Raw genomic sequence first — 27946 nt, 5'->3', positions numbered from 1 at the left:
CGTATCTCAGGAGAGTCTCAAAGAGAGATCACTACTTCTTCTGGGACTCATTTTAAGGTTGTATATTCCACAGCAAAAAGGATATTTTTATCTTTTCCATCACTGTATTGGTAGCATCGACACAGGAGTGCCCAGAACAAAGGAGGTGCCCAAAAAATATTTGCTAAATGGATTAGTGAATGAATGGAATTTGTGTAATGCTCAACATTTCTCCACTTTTCTAAGGTCTGTATCACTTCTCAGTACCAGAAGATGTGGTTCTTGGCACTGCCATAGGAAGAGTGAAAGCCAATGATCAGGATATTGGTGAAAATGCACAGTCATCATATGATATCATTGATGGCGATGGAACAGCACTCTTTGAAATCACTTCTGATGCCCAGGCCCAGGATGGCATTATAAGACTAAGAAAGGTAAGCTAAGGAAGATTTTGCTCATCTTCAAAATACCTCTTTGAAACTTGAGTTTTGAAGTTTGGGTGGGCTTCCTGACATGTTCTTAGAGCTAATAAAGATTTAGCTTCTTTAGTTGTGAAAAAGTAGAGTCCTTTTTGCACCTCGTGTGCCTTGGCCCTACTTTACATTTCAGCTAAAGCTCTGGTAAACAGTTACCATGGGTGGTGCTAGCCTCCCATCTCACCCATTGTTTGTCTCCTCTCTATGCCTCAGTGTTTTTCCGTAAGATTCAGGAATTTTCTCAGTTCTTGTACAGAGCATTCCAACTATGTAGAGAGGTCAACACTCTGAAGGCAACCCTCAAGCAATGAGGGACAAAGATTGGTGGACAGTTCTTAGTCTTTGAAGACTTTATTCTGAGGCATATTATCTATGGTTTCTAAGAGGATTCTCAATGGGAAGAAGCTTCATTTGTTCACAGAGGCAGCAAGTTCAATGGCTTTTAATCCTTCTGTATGTAACCCTCCCCATTTCTGCACTCCTGCTTCTTGGAACATTGCTGCAAAATGCTCTGGAAGTTCCTAAGTCTTTATTGCAGGCTCTGCTTTCAGGGAAACTCAAAGACAGACAAGGCAGTCAGCTTCAGTTCTTTTGGCTAGCTCTGGCACTCGTAGGGCAGGGCCAGCCCTGCTACCATTGGATATTCCAAACCATACATCATAAGTCCAAGCATTGTGGTACAGGAAGCTCATCTTTGCCTTGCTCCTGGGTATGGGGCTACCATTGGAGAAAGAAACCTCCATGCACAACACAAATAATATAAGACCATTTGCCACTGCTTTTGCCAGCAACCGATTTTTTTGATGGTAGATGTGAAAAATTCTATACAACATTTTCCATATATATTTTTCACTGTGGCATCTACATTATGTGTAGAATGCAGTTCCATATCTTAGGGACACAGACATTTGCAAGGAAAAATATCCTCTTATCCTCATCATGATTATTTTGTTAATACTGCTCTTCATACTTTGTCATGATGTAGCACAAGTTTTAATTTTTAAATTGCTTGTTCGTGCATAAGAAGATAGATGGTGGGCCACACTATTGGGAGCCAATAATTTTCCCCTCTGTCTTGAACAGCGTTACATTGACATGACTCCAAGCTTACTACAATCATACGCCATATAATGATGTTTTGGTCAAGACTGCATATACGATTGTGGTCCCACAAGATTAGTACCATGTGGCCTAGGTGTGTAGTGGGCTATGCCATCTAGGTTTGTGTAAGTACACTCTGTGATGTTTGCACAACGACGAAATCATCTAATGACACATTTCTCAGAATGTATCCCTGTTGGTAAGTGATGCATAACTGTACCTGATTCTCTCTGCCATGTTGCACAGGAATCTGATTCTAGCCATCGTGCTCTTAAAAATCTCCCATTGGAGAGCTACTGACAATGGGAACTTGGGGTTTTCTGGATATACTTTTGTGGTTAAAATAAATTTAAAAGATCAATTTTGAAGAAAAATGTCTGCCTTTTTATCTGGCTTGAGTTTAGGATTAAGAGCTGCGAAGTATTTAAAAACTCATGTTTGAAATAGAGTACAGTATAATTATAGTTGAGTCAATTACTGAATAACCCAGAGCCACATTTTCCTTGGCTAATGATTCCTAATGTCATTTTTATTGTTATTATTAACTGCTATCCTTTGTTACCGTAAGGTACTTTTATAAACTGAAGCAATTATCTGTTTGCTGTATTTTTATTCACTGTTATTCATAAATTGGAAGCATATACTGCACATCTTGACACCAGGAAACACATATATTTTGCTCTAGAGAAAAATGTATAGGGAGCCATATTTCCACAATTCATGAGTCCTCTTTTTTGTCTGATAAAATTCTAAGGACACCAGCATGTGTTTGGGTACATTGTCGTTATGTGGAGCCAAGTATTAAGCAGAATGTAATCTGTTGTCCTTACCAGGGTTTATGAAGAATTTCAAATTGAAAAATTGTTATAGTGAAAATGCTGATGTTGAATCATCTATTCACGGGTATATGTACCTAGGAAGTTCAGAATAGACAAAGAAGTGACTATCTGTCTTATTTACTAGAAAACATTACAAAAAAAGCCAATTCTCATTAAAACTGAATTTAAATATAAAAGTCCACAGCTGTTTTTTCTTTTTCATGAGGAAGATTGTCCCTAAGCTAACATACGTGCCAATCTTCCCCTATTTTGTATGTGGGACGCCACCACAGCATGGCTTGATGAGCAGTGTATAGGTCCGTGCTCAGGATCTGCACCTGCAAACCCCAGTCCACCAAAGCAGAGTATGCAAACTTAACCACTGTGCCACCAGGCCAGCCCTCACAAAATTTTTAAATAAGAATATATACTTAAGCTTGTACAGGAGTTTGGAAAGAGTTCACTAATGCCAGCTTGTGTTCCAGTTTCCTATTTTTTTAAATCTACATTGCAGATTTAAATTTCTGTTTCTTATAAAAAATTGCAATGCAAACCTAAGTTGTCTCTTTGAACCTTGACAGACATACATCCTCAAAATCTGAGGTATGATGCATTGCTGAGAATTGAACTGTAAGAGTTCTGATGCAGATGGGCTTCTGGTTTTTTAAGGGGACTTGTTCTTTTACCTATCTCTATTTACCAAGGTCATTAACTAAAGTCTCTGGGGCTTTTAAGGAATGAGGTATTAATATGTCAGAAATATTGTCAGTAATGGAGCAATGAGGTAATTTCAAATTGCTTTTAAGTGGTTGATGGAGTCTCAGCCAGACCTAGTTATCTATATATACTGCTCTCACTCTTCCTTCTTCTAAATATAAACACAAGTAAATATGTATCTGCATACATATTTCTTTATAAGCCCACCTGCTTCATAGTACAGGACCCGTAATAGAGACCTTGTAGGAATATCCAAAAAATAATAAACCTCCTTTTAGCCACATGATCAGTGGAGCAGCCATGCTTTGGAAGTGCAATAAGAAAACACTCTTTGTCGGGATTAGTGCTCAATTATGGCTTAAAATGTCTCCTTGGACTAAACAATGATTATTTCTAGTTCTGTACATTTCACACACTGTTGCAGAAATGATAAAATATTCTTCCCAGATAGAGATTGTGTTCGATGCTGCCTTATCTCCTACCGGCAGAGTCCCGATTAACTGGCTGATTGGCATGCAGGTCATGCCATCACTAGTAAAATTTTATTATGACTCTGAAGTGAAATTTTGATGGCACAATTCATGACTGTGAATATTTTGTGAATTCCAAGTGAAATGAGCAAAACAAAACAAAACAATAGGAGATTAGATTCACTGAGCTTGTATAATAAACAGATATCAATAAATGCCTGTAAAATTTACAGGTTGAATCTGGGGGAATGGAGAGTGATCCCATTAAGGCTCACAAATGGGCTTAAATGCACATCACTATCATCCATCAGCATTACACTCATTTGTTCTTGCTGCTGTGGTCATTAGTGAGAAACATTCATCTTTGTCATTTCTTAACAGCCTCTGGACTTTGAGACCAAAAAATCCTATACGCTGAAGGTAGAGGCAGCCAATGTCCACATTGACCCACGTTTCAGTGGCAGGGGGCCCTTTAAAGATACGGCGACGGTCAAAATTGTTGTGGAGGATGCTGATGAGCCTCCTGTCTTCTCTTCACCAACGTACCTCCTCGAAGTTCATGAAAATGCTGCTCTCAACTCCGTGATTGGGCAAGTGACAGCTCGTGACCCTGATATCACTGCCAGTCCTATAAGGTATTTCTCTTTTAAAAGCAATACTGTCTACATCAAATGACAAGCAAATCAGTGCAAAGTGCACTTATGTAAACATTCTGTGTGGCTGTCTTTGGGCCTATGTTCACATAACCAAGGAATTTTGGTAAACATATTTGAGGCATGTGTGTGCGTGCATATGCACGTGCATGTGTGAGATGTGCACACGTGCACACACACCTACTAAAAGCTCCATACAATACCCAAAGCCAGGAATATCACAGTGAATAAAGCTATTCCAGCTTTGCAAGAGCTCAGTGAAAATGCAAAATCACGTATGTTTTGCAGTGCATTTGAGTGGATCTTTTTATTACATATTTTTTGCTTGCTTGTGAATTTGTCCTTTTTTTCTAGCATTGGGAAAGTATTGCTAGGTTTCTCTTCTTTCTCCTTTGACAGTTACAGTGAATTATATATGAGAATTTAGAGGTGTGAGACCACTGTCTCAACACATTAAGAGGCTCCTAAGTTATTTCTGTTTGGTGTTTGGCTTTGAATTATCTTCTTATCATTTCATGGGCATTTCTGATAGGTCAGCATATCTGGATTGGTGACTTTCAGACAAAATCTTTCTCTGCAATTTTAGAAATACCTTTTGTTTATACTTTCTCAGCTCAAAAATTTTTCCCGAGGTGAGAAATAATCCTTTATTAAAGTTTTTTCTGCCTTTTTTAGAAATGAGGCTCAATTCTATTTTTTTTTCTGTTGAACTGTGTACATCTTTTCTATTTTGCCAGTCACCCAAATGACAATACAGGTGCTCAAGTTAAATAGCTTTCTTCTGAAAGAACACTGAAAATCTATAACTCGTACATTGGTCTCCAAGGGTGAAGTGTTGGCTAATGATGTGTTTGAGTGTGGATTTCAAATATTGCCTTAGAAATGTTTGTTGAAAAAGAGAGAGAGAGAGAACTAGATGAAAGAATACAGTTTTAAAACATTGTCCAGTTAATCTATGAGGACAATGTCAACTCATACCCAACTCATTCAGTTTCTAAGTCATAGGGATTTAGGGCAGATATCCTTCTAATTAATTCTTCATTTAGGGAAATTCTAGACAAGCGAGCTTTCTGGAGGCTTTATTTATTCACGTCTTTTTTATGTATTAAATTCCCAGTACTCGCAAGGATGCTGAAACTTTGAGGCTGGAAGTGAAACCAAGCAGAAGAGTCAGGGCCCCAAATAATTTGAGTTTGGGCAAAAAAGAATTCTTTTTTGAATCTAGAAAAGTTGTTTTTAACACAAGTCATTTCTAAATTCAGGATAATAAAGAGTGTATCCCATAAGGATACAAAAAATGCTTCCTTTAAAAGAGCCCAACATCTAAGTAGGTAGAACTTCACCTGAGGATTTGAGGAATGGTCAGTTGTCCATTCTCAGTTCTAAGGGCATTCACCGAGCTATAGACATACAGAATACCCCATACCCTAAGAGATCTGTATGTCTCAAAGGGCCAAGTACTGAAAACAAAGGCAGGAAGTAATCCCTGCAGGAACGATAAATTTACGTTGGCATCCATTTCTGACCAAGTTGCAAAGTTTGAAATTGCTTTATATTGAAATCCTGATAAAAATAGGGACAATGATATTTGTTGAATGAATGAATGAATGTGCCCCATTTTCATGTCACTCCATTTCCTCTGAAAGAACACAGAAAGGAGCAATTGCCACTTTCTTCACATCTCCGAGCATAAGAGAGCGTGTGAAGAGAGTATGCAAGGTTGGTCCAGCTGAGAGAACAGGCACAGGGCCAGTTTTAACACTTGATTTGACAAGACTTCTACTCTTGTCAGCAAGGGACCCATAGGAGGCTCAAGAGGAAGCCAAGTCAAGGGCTCTTAGGGAAAGTGAGAGTTCAAAGATTGGGGCAATCACACATAAACACCAAACATGGAATCGATGGTACCATTGGGCATGGACTTCCTGTGCAGAGACATGTTTTTAATCAGATAGAGATGAAGTTTGAGGAACTTTTCAAACCATAATGACTGTAACCTTGAATTGGTGGAACTGGGAAAAAATCAAGGTTCATAGTCTGCCACGTGGTTTTGCACATTTTGTAATCTGTCCATTTACTGGTATTAAAATGGAGATTTCCTGATAATAATTCCAGTTCACAGGGAATCAAGTGATGATTATCATTGTCTTTGATTGTTATTATTATTGCTCTTGTTATTTTTATTATTGTCACTGGTATGAAAGGCAAGGAGCTTCAGGCTGCTTAGCAACAACTGCTCATCTGGGAGGCATTTTGTTTTCAGGCAGTCTAAAGGGATTTGGGCTGTGTTACCATGAGAGATGGACAGATAAAGTAGCATTTGATGACACGGATATGTCTATGCTTCTGATAGATGTCAGGCAGGTGCTAGTTCCTTGGCATCGATGGTCCTACCCAAAGAAGGGGTGACTACGGTTTCAAAGCATTTACAATAGGGCTTTGAAGTGTTATTCACAAGGCAAGTCCCACATAGTTCTGATTGCAGGTGGTTTGGTTCCAGGGGATAAAAATGTAAGAATCACCAACTGCATTTTTCAGCATCTGTTCTGCATTTTTGCAGTTGTTTCCAACCCCCACCCCCAATTGGGTTATGAAGAGCAGCTTTCCTCCTCTATGCACAATTGGTTAATTTGAGTAGAAAATTAAATTTCCTGACTAGCCAGAGCAGTACATAGTTCCTTATGAGTCTAGCAGACAGATTTAGAGCCATTTAACCTTTTTAAACAGAACTAGAGGACATGGATATTCAGGGAATTACTGAATAACAAATAGCAAAGCATGAATGTCTCTTTAGGACTGTTGTATTTTATATGCTGACAAGAATGTATCCATCTTTTTCTAGGGGAGTGTTTACTTTGCCGTCCAGCAAGAAATAAGCATTTATTGTGGCATTGGCCATGTTAAAACATACAGTTGGTTACTGGTTAGCCAACTTCCCATAAGACAACTTCTTTTTAGAGCACATTGTTGCTGGAAATAGCATGTATTGTAAAATCCTTATACCTGAACCTATGTCTATGTCCATATCTGCACCTGTATCTTTATCTATATCTATGTCTATATATTACCTTCCCCGTAAAAATAGACAATGACATAGAAGCAAAATTCATGGTCTTACCATCTTCCCTCCAGGAATGATAATTAAACATTTGTCATTTTCTTCAATACTATATGCCTCTCAGTAACAGAATAAAGTTGTGTAAATTATTTAAAAGATGATGTATTTTGAACTTAGACTAAGTTTTGTATCCTATCACTGCTACTTTCTAGTCAGGCAGCTGGTCTCTGGAATTTTCTGAGACTCAGTTTCCTCATCTGTATAGTGGGATAATACAATCTTTTTCACAGGATTACTGTGATAATTAAATGAAGTTATCAAATAAACTATGTAGTAGCTATTAGCGTGGCTTGTTTATAAAAGCTAAGCCATCATCAATTTTCATGTCTTAAATGTGAATTAAAAATCTAGTACTTATTTCGGTAGAGATTCTTCCACTAAACGTTGCTGATCTGGGGTTTTTTTGTAACAGTTACATGCTAAATAGTCTAATTAACTTCATTTAGTCTAATTTGTCCCTGCTGCTGCTATGAATATCGTTACTAGTGAGTGCTGAATATGTGGCAGAGATGTGCTAAATATGCTCATTTCATTCTCTAACATCTCGATGACGTAACATGAGACTCATTATCCTCATTTAACAGATGAGGAAACTGAGGATAAAAAGACTAACTTGGCCGGTAATAGACAAATAGTCAGTAGTGGAGCTGTGATGCATACCCGGGTTTTTCAGACAATACGATGCCTGTTCTTGGCCCCACGCCACACTCTCTTCCTCTGTGATCTCCGTGGCTCCAACTGTGTCTCTACATGTTGAGACGACTTAGCAGGATCAAATTTAGTTGAAATAATAAACTCTCCCTTCTCTCCATGGCCTCATTCAATCTAGAATGCACATGAAGAAAGAGAGAAAATATACCAGGTCTGTGGAGTTAACGAGAATGTAGGTGGAGACTTCCTTGCTCATCAGTCGGTTTACAGGGGTTTGTTACTATTAGGTGAACCAAACTGTGAGTGGTGAGGCAAAGGGAGAAACAATGTTATTGTTATTTGATGAATCAGACATTGTGCTAAGTTTTTTTTTCTTTTTTTTTAAATTTTTTATTTTTATTTTATTTTTTTTCCTTTTTCTCCCCAAAACCCCCCAGTACATAGTTGTATATTTTTCGTTGTGGGTCCTTCTAGTTGTGGCATGTGGGACGCTGCCTCAGCCTGGTTTGATGAGCAGTGCCATGTCCGCGCCCAGGGTTCGAACCTACAAAACACTGGGCCACCTGCAGCAGAGAGCGCGAACTTAACCACTTGGCCATGGGGCCAGCCCTGTGCTAAGTTTCTATTCTGTATTATTTTACTTAATTCTCACAAAGGACAGCGTGAAGTAGTCAGTATGATTGCAGTTTTATGGAGAGGAAGCCAAGATTCTGGAAAGATGAGTTCTTTGTGAATGGTGACATAGCAGGACGTGTGGGGTCAGGGTTTAAGCCCACATTTCTTCTTACCATTGACTATGATGTCTGTGCGTGCTTTGCTAGGTTCTGACATCTTACATGAGGAGTAGGATGATGACAGCTAATGTTTCCTGAGAGCATACTTTGTGACAGACACTCTGAAATGGTGTTATATGCAGGAAATTATTTATATTTAAGAGAAAAATTCCTAACACAGGCTAAGTGTTAAATATAAGTCAGTGGTCTCATGCAAAACTACTATGGTTCATTTTTCCTTCTCAGTCAGTTTATTTCCATTGTGTATTTGGTGTCACCATGGTGTTGAGATGGCATGTGACTCTTTTGTAGATAGCTCCTTCCTGTTTCTTTCAGAACATTCACTTTGAGTAAGACCACACGACCTGCTTAAATTAAAAGTGGGAATGATGGCCATTCAGCAGCAGAGTAGGCTGACACATGATCATGGTGGCCACAATCTCTGTTGTTCTAATTCCTCTCTTGAATATAAGTGCCCACTCAACACAAGAGCACTGAATATTTCTTTCCTACTTGTATTCTGGCATTTTTATAATTGACCTCAGTTACTAGGCTTGCTGTTAACGAGCTCCTTTGCTGAAAACACTTCTCACAGTCCTTATATCCAATGATCAAGTGGAAATATTTCAGACAGTAGAGAACCTGGCATTAATATAGAGGGTAGACTGTGGTCGATTGACTTCCTCCACAATCTTGCCATAACTCCCGTTTTTGGTAAGGACCTAGTCTTTTTTTGTTTTTTAAATTGTGATAAGAACACTTAATGTGAGACCTACCATCTTAACAGATTTTTAAGTGAACAACACAGTATTGTTAACTACAGGAACGAAGTTGTACAGCAGATCACTGGAACTTATTCATCTTGTATGACTAAAACTTTATATCCATTGACTAACAACTCCCCACATCCCCTTTCTCCCAGCCCCTGGAAACCGCCATTCTATTCTCTGCTTCTATGACTTTGACTATTTTAAATACCTCATATAAGTGGAATCATGCAGCACAGTAGCCCCTCTTATCCGTGGGGATACAGCTCCAGACGCCCAGTGGATGCCTGAGAGTGCAGATAGTACCGAACCCTATATATTCTATGTTTGTTCTTGTACATGCATATTTGAGGTGCGACAGCAAAACTAACACTAATTTCTTTTTCTCTTTTCACAGTCACAGATAGAAGATTTGTTCTTGTCATTGATCTTAGCAACTTCAGCATACTTTTTTTTCTTTCCTTATTGAGTTGAGAACTTAGGCCTTTTCACTTAAAGGAAGCACTTTATAGCTTCTCTTTGGCGTATCAGAATTGCCAGCATCACTACTCTTGTGCTTTGGGGCCATCATTAAGTAAAATAAGGGTTATTTGAACATAAGCACTGTGATACCACAACAGTTAATCTGATAACCAAAATGGCTACTAAGTGACTGACGGGCGGGTAGTATATACAGGGTGGATACACTGGACAAAGGGATGATTCATGTCTCACAGAGAGATCGTGTCAGATTTCAGAGTGGCACAGGATTTAAAACTTATAAATTGTTTATTTCTGGAATTTTCCATTTAATGTTTTTGGACTGCAGTGGACCACAGATAACAAACCATGGCAAATGAAACCTCAGATAAGTGAGGACTACTGTATTTGTCCTTCTGTGACTGGCTTATTTCGCTTAGCATAATATCCTCCAGGCTCATCTATGATGCTGCATATTAAAGAATTTCCTTCTGTTTTAAAGCTGAATGATATTCCATTCTATTTACACATCACATAATTCTTTATCTACTCGTCGGTTGATGGACATTTAGGTTGTTTCCACATCTTGGCTGTTATAAATAGTGTTGGAATGAACATGGGAGTGCTAATACCTCTTCGAGATCCTGATTTCAATTCTTTTGGATAAATACCCAAAAGTGGGATTGCTGAATCATATGGTAGTTCTATTTTTAGTTTTTTAAGAAACATCCATACTGTTTTCTGTAGCAGCTGCACCACTTTGCATTCCCACTAAGGATCTAGTAGAGGACTCAGTCTTTGTAAAATAATTAAAGTTTGGTCATTTAGTTCCTGCAGACTCTTAGCTAGATGAAAGTTTGTCTCCTGGTTCAAAAGTACCAGCTCTTCCAAGTCGTTATTCCAAAAAAATGCACTCCCTCTGCTAATTCAACTCATAGTAATTAAGTCATACATCCATTTTGTCATATAGCCATCCATTTATTTATACTACTTTATATAAATGTATATTTGTTTATCTATTTAACTTATTTATTTAGTTGTACAGCTAATAGCAGTGGAACCCACATTTTCCCAGGAAATTTGTGTTAAGATAGAGACTCTGCCTTCATGAACCTTATTCTATAGTAAAGAGACTGGCTGAGTAGTCATGGAAAACCCAAGTCCTTCGTACTTCTCTAACTAGCTTTTAATACATGCTATCTGAAACTGATAAATAAAACTAGATTATGGAAATTTAGGGTCACGTAGAGGAAGAAAGGTCTTAGTTTCCTAATGAAATTTGGATGGAAGCAACCATAGACTGCCAACGATGCTAAAGTGGAAATAGCCTCACCCTGTAGAGAACTTAGTATTCATTTGGAGGGTGGGCTGTGTGTTTATAATTTTCTCTCATTTTTATTCTCTCTCTCTTTCTTACTTTGCCTCTCTCTGTCTCACTATAAAGAAATGCTTTGGGTAGGAAAATGCTCCTTTTTCTTCTTAAAGGAATAATAAATACGATGTGATGCGGGGACCTTAGAATTCTAGGACTAGCAGAACTCAGATAGTATTATTTATTAAGCAGTTAGAGGAACAGTAGAGCAATTAGAGGCAAAAATGTGAAAACTTGTAGATGGAATTTTTGATACTCAAAGTGCATGCGAGAAAATGTTAAAATGGTTTCTTTAGGCATAATAACAAAAGCTAGAATGAAATTAAGCAGTGAGAAAGAAACAGTTGGAGTTCAGTGAAATATAATAACTGATTCATAACAAAAGAGTTTATTTCATTATATGTGGCTCTAAATAACATCTTCACTTGCAGTTGGCTCAAAATTGTATTTTCCTATAAATTTTCCATATAGAGGCTGCAAACCAATGTTTGGCAAAACATTTTTTTATATAACATAAAAGTGCACTTACGCCTGTTAAATTTGAAAAATAGATATACGCTGCTTTTCTCCAAGAGCAGCATCTCCCTGTGCTCTAAGGAACACACCTGGAACTAAAGACACTGTAGCCAGATCAATTTGAACTCAAGTTTCTTTGCACTAGGACTTCACAGTAAGTTAATTTGTCAAGATGCATTGCACTCTTTAAGAAGGAGAACATGGGGCCAACACATCGTGCAGTGGTGGTTAAGTTCACACGTTCCGCTTTGGAGCCGGGGGTTCGCTGGTTTGGATGCCGGGTGCGGACATGGCACCGCTTGTCAAGCCATGCTGTGGCAGGCATCCCACATATAAAGCAGAGGACGATGAGCATGGATGTTAGCTCAGGGCCAGTCTTCCTCAGCAAAAAAGAGGAGCATTGGCAACAGATGTTAGCTCAGGGCTAATCTTCCTCAAAAAAAAAAAAAAAAAAAGGAGAGCATGTAAGCAGCACAGTTAATCTTTTAACTCTGTGTAGTTTTGCAGAGGATCTGGAGCATACATTGTAAGGGGGACACTCAGGCTCCTGTTCTGGTCTGTGTTCTAGATTCCAATGCGTCAAGCATTACAAATATCATGACACTTATTCCTCTGTGGGTAATAGAATATGTGTCTTTATTACTTTATGAGTCTCCCCTCCACTTTTTTTTCCCGTAGAACCCACTTAAGGGAGGCCTCATGACTTTAGTGAATACTTTAGTGTCTCTCTTACGCTAGGTCAGGGGTCAACAAACTATAGCCTGTGCGCCAAATCTGGCCTTCCGCTTCTTTTTAAATAAAGTTTTATTGGAACACAGCCACCCTCATTCTTTTAGGCCCTACAACTGCAGAGTTGAGTAGTTGTGACAGAGATAGGATGGCCTGCAATGCCTTAAATATTTATTTTGCAAAAAAGTTTGCCAACCACACACAAGACTGATGGGGGTTTGGATTTTCATCAGTAATTTGAAGAGTTGGCTCCCACATCATTCTAGGATCTTATACTGTCTCAGAAATTCCCTTAAGATAAGATTTTTAAACTATTTTTTAAACCCATGGCAGTCAAAAAATTCTTTGTATTAGAATCCAGCTATATGTGATGGGAATTGGAGCCTTAGGGCCCTTGGGACCTTAGCCCTCGGGGGATTCATGACACTGTGCGCTCATATTGAGTCTGCCAGGAAAACCTGGCTTCATGTAGTGTAGCTTTTGGGAAACTACCATCCAGGCTGTGAAATGACATCCTGAAACATCCTATGATGCTCACCTGCTTGCAGTAGGGAATTTATTTGTTTCTTGCATGAATTTATCATAAAACCGTATTTTTTTCTATCCTCTAGACCTCAGTGATGACAACAATACAGCCCTTTTAGAATTGAGGCTGGTAACTGCCTTAGCCAAACTCTGGTCTCTGCATTTCAATGTCTTGGCAAATTCTCTGACTCCAGCATCACTTCTCTATCTAAAAGCATGAGGTGGCAAGAAATAGAATTTCCCTTGGAATAGACTTGCTGTAGTGTGTTCAACAAACTCTAATATGTATTCTCCAGTATAAGAGAAAGAATTCAATGAGGGATGCTGAAAATATTTTGTGGATCTTTATTCATGAATATTTACTACTTTAGTACAGTGCCCTGCACAGATATCTCATTTACACTTTATTACATTAATTCTATGCATTACACATATTCCTGTTCCCACCAAACAAATGTGTTAGAGGTTATTTTCCCTGGTAGTAGATGGAATTTGAAATGCTTGATGTTTGGTTAAGGGCAGAGGGAGAAATCAAACTGCGATGTTGTCCCAGGCAAACTTGGCTTGGCCCAGTAGGTCTCTGTGGCATGAGTATTGATCATCATTGGAGGCCTGCATCATGCCAAAACGGTAGGGCCTTTATCCTCTGCTTGCTTAATCTCCAGATAACTTGAGAGAAGGCTATCTGCAAATGAGGCATATCCAAAGGAGTGGATAGCTGGAGGTTGTCTACTGAGCGCTCTTCACACAGCTCTGGCATCGTTCCTTGAAGGGGGATCTGCATAGCATCTCTCTGTGTCTCTCAACGATACACACACTGAAGATCTTTACTACTGAAGCCATTTAACTAAATCACACTGCCAGCCATCTAGCTCCCAAACCCTCATGATGCCAGCACACTTCTTAACCTATGGGGTCTTCCCTTAGGCAAAAATATATTTGTTTTATATTTTGAGATGCAAACCCTGACATGGCAAATTGATTTGGCTGAAATGTTATCAGTGCGGTATGGTAAACCTGGCTATTAATTATCAAAAACTATCAAACTGCATACATTAATAAAATATTTTAAAACAAGTGATCTGAGGAGGTGAAAATAGTATAAGAATCTTGAGAGAGAAAAAAATTTGGAAAGTGCTGATCTGGGGTTTAAAAAGTTTCTGTTTTGTTCTTTTTTTTTCTGATTGGTGAAGTCTCTGTCACCTCTAGGGAACAAAACTTAATAATAATGTGTATATTTTAAGGGAAACAAAGATGCTTGTGTAGGCTGAGCAGTGTTATCTAACATTGTTATACTCATAAGGCAAAATAAATCCCCTATTTTGCATCCCTACAAAGGGAGATTGACATCCTTATCTGATGTTCAAATATTTATTGGGCTCATTTTAAGCAAGCCTTTATTTTTTGTTATATTTCTACATTCTGATTTGACACAATGTATTGTACAACCTTGCTTTTGATAAAGGACAATCAGATTTGACTTAGTGTTGCAGAGAAAAACATAATATTGCATATTTTAAGAAGAGAGCATGTTAAAATGGAGAAAAGCCATTTCCATCCATCTATCAAATGTTTATTAGCTCTATCCTCTGTGTTAAAATTCAGTTTGCTGGGGAGTGGAATAGGCCTAGTTGAAATGCCTTTCAAGTGGGCTTCACGATACAAATCAAGTTTGGGATGGTCTACTGAGGTATGTAGCTTCACAGTAAATGAGAATAAGATTTATGAATGTCTTTAAGAAGGGTCAAAGTTATGGAAGATATATTTAATGATGCAAAGGACAGCAAAAGACCTAAACGTCCTTCCAAAGCAAAGGTCTGAAATTGGACAGAACAGGTAAGGAAAGAGAGCAGGACCCAGAGCATAGGGAAGTCGGGGGGTCTGTTCAGGGGCAGAAGAGAAGACATAGCTGCATCACCTTTCCTAACATCAAGTACATGATATTACTGCTTAAATTTACAAGACTAGGTTAGGCCATCTGGGCAGACATTGTGTTTAGGGATGAGTATTTTTGGTGTAAAATACTTTGGTCCCTGTAGAAAGAATTCCATCTGGTTGAACACTAGAATGGTGTGCTTATGTTATTACTGTTGCATATTAGACAAGTTAAACAATTTCGATATAAATGCATGTCCAACCCTGAAGAGTTAAGAGGCCACATCTTGATTACCTATTAATTCCTAGCACTTACCATAGGTCCTTAGTATTTACTAAATGAGCCTGAATGTCCAATTAAAATTTCAAAGTGTATATAACTTTATGACATTTTTAAAAAACCTGCTTTAATGTAGTTATGCACTAGTCTTTTATTATTTCTGGGGTGTAGCTGTTTTTCATAAATACTTTTTTTTCTATATAGTAAATGATTTTGACCCAAATTGAACAAACTAATATAATCAAATACCACCATCCTCATGGCTAACCAATGGTTAGTAAGAGTTTACTATGTGTCAGATACTATGTTCAGGATATTATACTTATATCCCATTAACTTTATGACTGGGAAAAATGCATATCATCCTCATTTTACAGCTACAGACATTGAAAGTCAGGACAATTTTTATGGACAGCTCAAGTAATTTATAGGGAGGACTAAATGAGAAATTAATACACAGGGCTTAGCAGAGAGGTTAAAAATTAGGAAGGCCATGATAAATACATTAGATTACTAAATCTTAATTCTGGGTGTGGTTCTATGGTCCAGACTTTGAGGTGCTTTTTTTTTTTTTTATCTCACACCATCTATGTTCTATTGTCCATCTAGTATTCATCAACTTTGAAAATTCTTCCACATAGAGAAAAGGAGTCATTGGCATGATTGACAGTCCCAAAAAGACACCTAAGGGAGTTGAAGGACACTCTTCTCTCCTAGATTTCCCCTGACATCTTTAGGTCATCGTGGGCCTATAGACAATCATGGGAATTGATTGGGATTCCTGTCACCTTGGGGTAAACAGTAAGGATCATTGTCATCATGGGGACTTCGGTGTAAAAGAGTCTACTCTCAGAGCTCCAAATCTCCCATTATAGAAAAGCACACAGCAGAGACCAATTTTACATAGTTTTACATAGTTCTAGAGTCCACGTATTTCTGGAAGATTTAATTATTTTTTTTTGTTAATATTTATGTGAGTATGTCTGACCAGTTAATTACATAAAAATGGCTAAAAAGAGACAAAAGAGAGAGAATGTTTGTCTAATTTGAAAGCAATATAGGTTAGTAGAAGAGGTTATGAGCCTTCCGTAAGGGTGTTTCCTCAAGAATCCTCCCTCTCTTTTACTTCCCACATCCATCCACATAATCACCATGCCCTGTTTATTTCACTTTCTAAGCTCAAACACCATCATCTCTAATGTGAGTAGTTACGATAGCCCCATTTGCCTGTCTCCTACCTCTTGATATCCACACAGCGACCAAAGTGATCTCTAACTCAGTTTAGTTCTGTGCTGTCCAATATGGTAGCCACTAGCCACATGTGGCCCTTTGAATTGAAGTAAAATTAATTTAAATTAAGTAAAATAGAAATTTCAGTTCCTCAATTCCAGTAGCTAGATTTCAAGGGCTAAATAGCCACATTAGCTAGTGGTTACCATATTGGACAGCATAGAGCATATTTCTGCATCGGAAAACTTGTATGGAATTCAGCTGTGATTTAGATCATATCCCTCTTCCATGTTACTTTTTCAAGTGGATCCCCATTTCACACAGGTGAAAAATTAATCGCTGGCACACTTTCCCAGGTCCTTCATGATGTACTCCTTGATAGCTCTCCCCCATTGAATCTTGAACTTCAACCACACTATCCTTTGTTAAAGTCTTCAAGCACACTGAACATCTTCCTAACTCAGACTTTTCATATTTTCTGTTTCTTGTGATGGGAATATTTTTGTAATATTTTATATATCTCAGCCCTTTTTTTTCTTCATGAATACATCACTGTAAGCTTTGAAAAGGCTTATTTACTTTCATTTTCTTTCTCCACATAGAGACTTGGCTACATGAAAGCAAGGCTATGTCTGTCTTGGCACCTAACAAAATTCTTTGTATAAAAGAGATAATAAAGGGTGAATGAAGGAAGGAAGGAAGGGACAAGATGGAAAGAAAGGATGGGAAAGAAATGATAGAATGTTCTTCTGTCAGATCTTAGCTCTCGCCACACCAAGCGTGGTCCTTTAATTTCGTAGTTTTCTGAAGAAATCCAAACTCTCAAGATTTTCTACACACATTCCTTTTGCTAAGGATGCTCTCTCTACATATTCTACCTGGAAAAACCCTACTCATTCTTCCTGTTCCAAAGTAGATGCTACATCCTCTTGGTGTCATCTCTGACCATCCCTCACGCTTTCCCAGGCACATTTGGAGACCTTCCACCGTGGCAGTGTAAGCATGACCTCCTTACAGAGACTGACACTTTTCATTGTAAGTAGTGAGAAAGTCACAATCAATGTGTCTGAGAAGAGAGGCTTTATTCAAATATTTAGCATCATACTTTACCAAAAGAAGCCATTACTAAAACCTTATTGAAATTAAATAAAAATAAAAATTTTAAATTGAATGCCTTCACAGTATCTAAAACTGTATTCCATTTTTTTCATATTTATACCATCATATCATATTTAGAATTCTCAGTTATGAATGATTATTCTGATGACTCAGGAAGAAAATTAGATTTTTTTTTTTTTAAAGATTTTTTTTATTTTTTCCTTTTTCTCCCCAAAGCCCCCCAGTACATAGTTGTGTATTCTTCGTTGTGGGTTCTTCTAGTTGTGGCATGTGGGACACTGCCTCAGCGTGGTCTGATGAGCAGTGCCATGTCCGCGCCCAGGATTCGAACTAACGAAACACTGGGCCGCCTGCTGCGGAGCGCGCGAACTTAACCACTCGGCCACGGGGCCAGCCCCGAAAATTAGATTTTTCTCCAAAGATATGATGTAGATATCGAAGAGTTAATTATTAATGATGAATCAAATTTTATCTGGGATTCACTCTAAAGACTTTTTTTGGTTCTGTGGCTGCAAAAATTACACATAAAATTGTGGCTTTATGGTGTTATTTTTCTAAGGTATAAAGTAAGGCAAACTGTAAAACAAAACACACAGTCAGGAAATGGGACCTCATGTGAAGTGACAGATTTAGAATCTGAGATTTCTATATTTGACCCTAAATAAAGTAAAAGTACCTGAGGATGATTGTGTTGGGTTAATCTGCTTCATCCTTTGGGTGAAAATGGTAAGTCAAAATATGACAATATTGTATTTCTTTCCACATGAACAGCACAGACCAGAATCTGTCAAATATATTGTTATTGTTTAAAAATACCTAGATATTTGGCAGAGTATATTTTAGAAATTATGATAAATGCTCAGTGTAAAACCACTTTTAAGAAGTGTCAGGAAATTTAGAATGCATTATCTAATTCGGGATTCACCTTAACCTTTAAGAGAAGACAACCTTATTGTTCTCATTTTTTAGATGAAGAAACTGAGGGTTAGAAGTATAAATTGGCTTAGCATAGAAGGTAGGAATAGAAAGGTCATTTCTTGGAAAAATCCTCAGATGTTTCACAAATATTACAGTGGAAAGAATGTAGTTCAGAATAACTTTCTAAAGAAACCTGCTATTTACTTACGTTTATCTGATTATTTTAATGTTTTTGTTGTTGTTGTTTGAAAAAGATTAGCCCTGAGCTAATATCCACTGCCAAATCTCCTCTTTTTGCTGAGGAAGATTGGCCCTGAGCTAACATCCGTGCCCATCTTCCTCTAATCTAAATGTGGAATGTCTGTCACAGCATCGCTTGACAAGTGGTGCGTAGGTCTGCGCCCAGGATCTGAACTCGTGAACCCCGGGCCGCTGAAACAGAGCACACGAACTTTACTGCTACGCCACTGGGCTAGCCCCATTATCTGATTATTAAGATAATCAGTGTAGCTGCTTATGTACACTCCAGACCTTAACCTGCACAATTTGCCCATGTAGCACTGAAGTCAGAGGGAGTGAAACAGAAGACTCCTTCACATTGGGAACATGGTTCTGGAAATCCTTAAAATGTTCTTGACATTGTCGTAGACTGATGTTCTTTATCACAAGCAAGAAACAGTAATTAAGCAGGGAACAGAGGGTCTCTGTAGGTATGTAGTGTTTAGGATGAGATTAAGAAGAGGAGGTAGGAAATGTTTTAAATGAATGAATGAATGAATATGTGTACATATAATATTTGGATGTTGACAACAAAATCTAAGTCTTATACACACACACACAGGAGGTGAGATTTTGTGCTAAATGTTAGTATGAAATATAAATAGTTGGGCTGTGTTAATTGAGGCAACATATTACTCAAGTAAAAGTAGTTATTTAATATCAATGGTAGCAGCAATGCAGAATATCTAAAACTATAATACCAGATTGTCTATTTTGACCTATTCTCAACCACTGCACCAGTGGTATCTTCTTCTTCTAACAATTTACTTCTGATCTCTGCAAACAACTGTTAATTGAGTAAGCTGGTGACATGAGTTTATGTTCCTGGTCAGAGTACTATAGGTTCGGTCAGAGTCTCCAGCAAGGTGCTAAGTATCTAGGTAGGAATCTCCTTGCATCTGTAGCCTTAACTTAACAAACTAAAATCATGAAATCCTTAGTGTTTACTTCTGAGACATAGAAGTACATAGAACCTACATTTACCGAGGATAGGGGCACAGTAGTATTGAAGCAAACCAGGATATTTGTCGGAATAAAATGGGAAAGCTTAAATAGGGCTTCTGTGCACGTCGATTATCAAGGATGATGTAGTTTCTAAAACATATCCATTGTGCTAGAATGAGAATGTCTATTTCCAAACCTTCCATCATTAGAATTGACTTTAACATGACCCAAGGAGCCCATTTTCTCATGTGCCACTTCTCACTGTGTTACTAAGAAATATCTTCTTACTGTGGCAGGAAGATGACTCTCCAAAGTGTATTCTACTCTTCTCAAAGCGAGGTCTTTTGTCTAAGGCCTCTTAAGTAATTCTACAAAAGAACAGCAAACCGATGCATGCATATTTTTAAGAAATTAGAATGGAGACTTCAATACTAGAAATATAAATCTTATGACTTTCAAGATATAAAATAGAAGGCATTGAACTTTTCAATAGATATAGTAGGAACCGAAATGATTATTTTTTTCTGTTTGACTCCTTTCCTATCCCATCTACTCTTTTTCCTTGTATTTATTCAGCATGGTTTCACACATAATAACCATTGATGCTCAATAGATATTTGTATACGCTTCTAATAATCAGTCATTCAGTAACTGCAGTGCAAAATTCCAACCAATGTGATATTATGTTATATGAATCAAACATTCTCTCCCAGTCCTAAAAGAAGAAAAGTCTGGCAAATGTTTAATTATAGAGTAACAGGAGAGACATCCTTAAAGAAGGATGGGCCGAATGCAGAAGGCTCCTTGTGGGTGAACTGCGAGCTGGGAAACCCAATATAGCCTCTCTCTTCAGCTCGGACTCTGTGCTCCGTGGAGATATTCATAGTAGCAGATATTTTGAAAGATGTGAAGACTGGTATAGACTAACACTGTTAACAGTTTTGAGATATCTTTCTAGTATGGATTGAGAAATTCTCTTTCCTAAGGCTGCTAAAGGATATGAATGATAATCTTTTCCATTTCTGGATTTTCATTTCCACAGTTTCTCTGGGCTTGAAGAGATCTCTTACAAATTGAAGAATTGGCTCAACACATTTATTTATTTGTTTACCTAATGTGAGTCACGCATCAACTCATCTACTGCAAAGTACCACTCTGTGAAGTAGCTATTTTCTCCTACTTATAGATGAGTCTATGGAATTATGAGTAGTTATATCATTTGAATGAGATCCCACAAATGAGATTCCATTGAAGATTCTCTGGTTTCTCTGATTGTGTTTCTTCCAATTTATGTGCTGCTATTCAGAAAGACACCGAGAATTCCAGAAAACAGAGTGGCTTAAGGGTCTACATCTATTCATAATCATGTCTTGAGAAGTTACGCGGTACACTGGATTCTAAAATTTAAGTTGTTTCTCCAGGTTTGTTATTTTTAACCCACTCTGTTTCTCTTTGAAATTATTTTCTGTTACTCGGCTTAAGGAAAGTGCCTATACAGAATCTTACACTTAAGTATTGCCCTTGAGTGCTGCTGATGTAGCTTCCCACAATGGAATGAGTAGGAGGAGAGGGGAGAGAAGGAGATAATGGAGTGGTTGGTGGCAGCTTAGAGGACCAGAGGAAAGCTAGCTGAACTTTTGCAGCTAGAGATGGAGTGGCATAGCTATGGTATGTGTATGTGTGGGGGATAGAGGGGGTGGAACCAGCATCTTCTGAGCATATTCCTAAAAATGTCATGCTTCTAGTTTTTTCTAAATGTAATTAATCTTTAGCTATGTAATTAATGTTAAAATTATATAAAAATATAATTAATTTTAACTATGGTTTTAAAAGTTCATATAGTGTTCAATACAAAATTAAACGTGTCCAATAAACCTTTGAATTTGCATATGGTCAGTTCATGGGACAGAGATTTTGGTTGGACAATTTGGTGGAAAAATAAACACCTAAAATGGTGCCAGAGGTGTAGGTATTGGCTTGCTCACATGCTCTCTCTTTCCAGCTTTATTTTATCACTTTAACTGACATCTTCTGTGTGCTTCCACTGACAGGAGAAGCCAGATGAACTTGTTTAGGCACAGAGAAGCAAAGAGTGAAAGGGATGCTAGCTTAGACCTGAGAAGCGGCAGGGGAATCCTCACTAGAAACCTATTATTTCCAGATAAGTAGTGGTAACATTAAAGATTTTAAAGATGTATATATTGAGCACTGATTATGTGCCAGACACTGTAATAGGTGCTTTATATGTAATATGTCACTTAAACTTCACAAAATTTATTATAATTCCCATTTTGCAGGTTAGGTAACAAAGGCACAGAGATACTAATAACATGACTAAATTGCACCTATGCAACTGATAAGGTCAAGATGTGACCTCAGTCAGTCACATCTTGGACCCGTGTTCTTTATGATGAAATTATGAACATGTGTGGAGCCTGTGACCTAGGACTCTTCTAGTAGCCTAAGAATAAACAACCAGGAACTCAGGTCATGTTCTCATGCAACAGAGCAGAGTAGAGGTTTTGAGAAAATGGAGGTGGATTAAAAATTTATCCAGAGGTCCATAAAGAAGATGGGAGATGGATGCTTTTGTTCCCTGGCTTTCAAGAAAGGTCTAATTTCTTATCATCTTATTTAATAAATCAGCTTTACTTTAATATATATTTCAATATATGGCATTTTAATACTTAGGTGTCTGTAAGATGCTCAAATCAGTGTATTCTAGAATAAGAAAAATAATTACTTGGCTTTTGGTTCAGAATATTGAGTACATGGGTAGGCATTCAATGACGTCATTGTCATACAAAGGATGTGAGAGCCCGAGGCAGGATGGGTAATACTTTGTGGTCAGCACAGGTGTGTTGGCGAAGTGTGCCACACATAGCATCTCATCCGATCTTCCCAGCATTCCTATTAGCCAAGTGCTGATGTCCATCCGCATTTTATGCATGAATAAGGTGAGACCTTTCCCTGGTTGGTTTGTGGATAGACTTCAGAATGAATCAAATATGAGTATTCATTCTGGTTCTGCTATCTACTAGTTATGTTACTTAAAATGCCCTAGCCTGAGCGTTTTATTTTGCTATTATTCATTCTATAAGAAACCAAGGAGAGTAGGATGGAAGAAGGAAAAGGCATCCATCCAGCACTGTGCTTGGCACACATTTGGTGTTTAATGAGTGCTTGTTGACTATGCTGAGTCAGGGTTTTCATGCTGTTTAGTAACTCTTGGGAGCTGTTATCATAAAGTCTACTAGGCAATAAAATGTGGGAAATGTCTACATAGGCATCAAGAGGCTTCTGGAAATCCTTGAGGTAGACTTTAAACTGAATTTTAAACTAAGTCATTTTTTTTCCATCAAGTTCCTCCCATTGTGTAATCTTGTAATATTATGACATTCGTACCTCCGATCTTACTAAAGGGCTGTATTTATAGCCTATTTTATAAATTCTTATGACTCACCCCATAAAGTCTGTCATGAACGGGAACTTTAAAAAGTGAGAAAAGTATCCTTGCCTCCACTAAAGTTATGGGAGTTAAATAACACCCAAATGTCTTTCCACTTTTATGCTATTTATAAACTTGTTAAGAAAGGAATTTTCTCCACCACTTTCCAAGTAGGGGAGTTTATTAAGGTTTCATTTAATGGGACAAGATGATTATGATGATGATGAACAAATCTTTAGCATCTACTAAGTACCATGAATCGATTTATGCTATGTTTTTGGTCTTCACAACCACCCCTGGGATATGGGTACTTGATATTTGACCAGTGAAAAAGATGAGGCTCAGTGAATTTATTAATTATCCCAGAAACAGCAATATATAAATAATAGAGAATTTATTCCAAAGTTGAGGTCTGCCGAATACAAATTTGGGGGCTCGTCCACTGGAGTGGCAGTTAATTCATGCTCTCTGCTTTGGCTGCCTTGGGTTTGCCGGTTCCGGTCCCGGGCGCAGAACTATGCACTGCTTGGCAAGCCATGCTGTGGCAGGCATCCCATATATAAAGCAGAGGAAGATGGGCACGGATGTTAGCTCAGGGCCAATCCTCTTCAGCAAAAAGAGGAGAACTGGTGGCAGATGTTAGTTCAGGGCTAATCTTCCTCAAAAAAAAAAAAAGAATACAAATTTGAATAAGGGATTAAACAAACAACAATTTTTTTAAATATCAACTTCCAAAACCCTGTCATTGTTCCCAATGTGTCTTCTACGCCAAAAGTTCTAAGCAATTACTGGACAACAATTAAATAGCCATGGAGCGTGTTTCAGATTTGGGATTCATGAATGTCAGTGATTAGACTGATTTTTGTTTACTGTGGCCTCTGGGAAATTGGTTGATGCATGAATATGTGAAATATCAGCAGTGAGATAATAAAATTACTAGAACCCAGCAATGCTTGTAAAGTTTATTTATGAATATGATGTAGAAAGTTAGAAGTAATCCTCTGGATGTTTCTTAGCTCTTTTAACAGTCAGAGTGTTCATGATATCTAGAGGAAAACATGTCTGTTCAGTTATTTTACTGTTAAACTTAGAATCTCATTGGTCTTGTAACAATCATTGGTCCCCAGGAAAATGGGTTTTAGTTTTCTTACCATAAGACAAAAGATTCAAATGCTCTGCAATGAACGCTTCCTCATGCTCCAGATTCTGCTGAGAGCACTGTTAATCCATATATGCCTCTGGTTCTTAAGTCCCTTGTGAATTTCTCTAATTATCCGGGGCATCGGGCAGGCATGAGATCAGTTTGTAAATGTCTAGTGTATAGATGAAAGTGAGTGTCTTAGTTTTCTTTGTAGTTAAGTCTTTACTAAATTGGGAGTTATAATTTAATATTACATGTTTTTCCCCCAAGGAATTTAGCAATAATCTATTATCAATAAAATTAAATACTTTTTAATATTGTTCTAAACTCCTTAATGATGTGTGTCTTAGGTGGGGAGGATTTAACAGGAATATCTTTTTTCTATGGTATTTGTATCTGGGATAAAAGATATGAATACCATTTCTTTTTTTTCTTTAATTTTTTTTTTTCCCTTTTTCTCCCAAAGCCCCCTGGTACATAGTTGTGTATTTTTAGTTGTGGGTCCTTCTAGTTGTGGCATGTGGCATGCTGCCTCAGCATGGCCTAACGAGCGGTGCCATGTCTGCGCCCAGGATTCGAACCAGTGAAACCCTGGGCGACCACAGCGGAGCGCACGAACTTAACTACTTGGCCACGGAGTGGCCCCCTGAACACCGTTTCTAATGAAAAAGAAATAGATACAAGGAGGAAGGAACTAACCATATCTCCATATATCTATCATCTATCTATCTATCCATCCATCTATTCATAGGTAGATATAGATACAAGTAAGTAGATGTACATAAATAAGTAGATATACATAATATACTTAACCATATAATATTTGAAATGAAATCTACTAAAATGTTATCAATACAAAACTATAGCTGGAAAATTATGGGAGATTTTTTTTCTCATTTCTTCTAACAACATAGTCTTATTCTTGATTCTATAATAAGTGTTCATTAAAAACATGTATAAAAAAAGAAAATATGCTCAGTAACAAATAGCCATGGCCCGTGTTTCATATTTAGGGTTAATAAGTATCAATGAATCCTAGGAAGTCACCTCAACCATGAAGCCTTCAACCATGAACCTTTCCTCCTAGAATGGGATCGTGCATGCCTTTTGTCTTAGTCTGGGCTGCTATGGGTATGGAATACCATACACAGGGTAGCTGAAATAACAGAAATTTACTGTCACAGTTATGGAGTCCGGGAAGTCCAAGATTAAGATGCTGGTAGATCTAGGGCTTGGTGAGAGCTCACTTCCTGGTTTGCAGATGGTTGTCTTCTCCTTGTCTCCTCATTGGTGGAGAGCAGAAAGAGATCCTGTGTCTCCTCCTTATTTTATAAGGACATTAATCCTATCATAGTGATCCCACTGTCTTGACCTAATCTAACCCTAATCACCTCCCAAAGGCCTCACTTCTGAATACTCTACTGTCATATTGGGAGTTAGGATTTCAACATATGAGTTTCAGTTGGACCCAAACAGTCACTCCATAACACTCTTCTTTGAGCCACCTTTCTATCCTGTTTTAGTTAATTTCACTGCTTATTTACGGGCCAATTTTTCCAATTATTCCTTCCGCTCTTTATGACATGTATCTTACTGGATTTGGCATTCCATAGTCAAAGCACAGACTTCGGTGTATAAAAAGAATATTAATAAATGTTGTGGAAAGAAATAATTCCTGTATTATCTTAATTCTTAGTGTTCTTGAGAAGTAGTTGGCTCTAAACACAAAACACCTAATGTCTTATCTGAAAGAGTTTTCTCAACAGAGGAACTAATAGCCTGTCTATTTAAAATTCTTAATTATGTGAAATCTTGTGTTATAAATCTGCTGAAATATCTGTTTCAACTAAAAAATTGTTTACTAAAGAATCAGTAGCCATCTGATTTCTGTGAACAGATGCTAATAGGAAACTTAAATGTACACTTTACTTAAAATGGAAACAAAACAAACTAACAGCAACAATAACAAAAACACATACATGTTGTCTAGTGAAATAGAAGTTTTACACAAACACACATTTCCTTTGAATTGCCATAGATAAGATGCTGCCTCGCATCATCCTGCTTTGGGCTTGAGTTCATTGTTTTATAAGATATTTTGTGGCAACTGCTAATTATCATAAGCTGTCCAATAGCTGTGATGGATTGTCCAATTAACTCTTCATCAGCATCCGTTTTTGAAGATGCTACCTATTGAAACTGATGGCAGTTTATGACCTCCATGTTGCATATGTAGCTAATTACTCCTTGGACAATAATTATTAAGTTTCTTGTGCCTCATTCAGTCATTTTGTTTTACAAATTATGATACCACTGAGTTTCCCAATTCATTTGAATTCACAACTATAGCTCTCCAAGGATTATTAAAGGTTTGCTGTGGAAGGTGTGGATCATATAAACAGTGAAGTAGATTACAGATATATCTGTTTTGTAGGTTTTCCATCGACCGGCACACTGACCTGGAGAGACAATTCAACATTAATGCAGATGATGGGAAGATAACCCTGGCAACGCCACTTGACAGAGAATTAAGTGTATGGCACAACATAACAATCATTGCTACCGAAATTAGTAAGTGCCTGCGTTTAATTTCTTCCTTTTGTGACTGGGTTCAGTTTATGCCTAGTGATCACATGATAAATGGTCACTGTTTCCGTTAGATATTTTGGCATTGGAATTTATTTTATTATTTCCAAGGAGCCTTTGAATGAATCATCTCGACATGAAATAACTTATGCTGTGGTAAATTACCCTAGGTTGCAATATATGTGGAAAGGAAAAATTCTTCTATCCAAATATTCTTCCATCTTATATCCATTATTCAGGTATTAAAAACAATGTTTTACTTATTAAAATATGAGGAAAGATTTAGTAAGTTAGATAAAAGGGTAGGTAAAAAATAGAACTGTAGAACCATACACTATAAATAAGTGGACACTAGCATTTGTTATGTACAATATGGAAACTATTGCTCATATATTTAAAATACACACACACACACACATAGATATGTATACACATACAGGCAGAAAATATAGAAGGAATTTCACACTCTCAGTACATTTTATTTTGGGGAGATGAAATTATAGATGATGTGTTTTTTTTAGCATTTAATGTATTTTTCATTGTAATCATGGAATATTTAAAACTAACTTCAATATAATTTTTCTCATAAATCACATATGAAAATGTAAGGTTTTTTTTAGAGGATATTACAGGGTTGTTAACCTAATATAAGTTAGTCTTTCTGTCGATTTTTAATGAGCATGGCTTCTTTGATTGCACGTAATGACATTACTATTGAGTCTCTAAACAACAGCTATATGGTGAAATTTAGTGCTGCACTGTCTTTGAGAATTTGCACTCTGCCTCACCAATTTTTTGTTATACAAAAACATGCAAAAGGGACATGGTGTTCATTTTATTTCCAAACACAATGCATTTTGCATATTATCTGAATCTCTTCTTTCCATAAAGGCCCTGATAAGGCCTTTGCAGTTTACACAGATTCAAGGGAGACAATAACCCTTTGAGGGAGTTGAGAATCAGAGTAAGAAAATAAAAACCAACATTAAGGCAAATTCATGGGC

The 27946-nt window shown here is 37.5% G+C and overlaps 1 protein-coding gene across 4 annotated transcripts in view; it reads left to right on the top strand.

Moving 5' to 3' along the window:
- CDH8 (cadherin 8) overlaps window positions 1-27946 on the top strand; it is a 337578-nt gene that overhangs the window by 187914 nt on the left and 121718 nt on the right. For all 4 annotated transcript variants that reach the window (XM_070261901.1, XM_005608302.4, XM_070261899.1 and 1 more), the window contains 3 exons: window positions 226-413; window positions 3943-4196; window positions 26791-26927. In XM_070261901.1, the coding sequence (XP_070118002.1) occupies window positions 226-413; window positions 3943-4196; window positions 26791-26927 (579 nt within the window). The remainder of the gene's footprint in view (window positions 1-225; window positions 414-3942; window positions 4197-26790; window positions 26928-27946) is intronic.

The sequence above is a fragment of the Equus caballus genome, chromosome 3 (assembly GCF_041296265.1).
Source record: "Equus caballus isolate H_3958 breed thoroughbred chromosome 3, TB-T2T, whole genome shotgun sequence".
Classification (NCBI taxonomy): Eukaryota; Metazoa; Chordata; class Mammalia; order Perissodactyla; family Equidae; genus Equus; species Equus caballus.
Note: the sequence above shows the minus strand (reverse complement) of the source record. Positions and strands in the feature narration are given on the sequence as shown.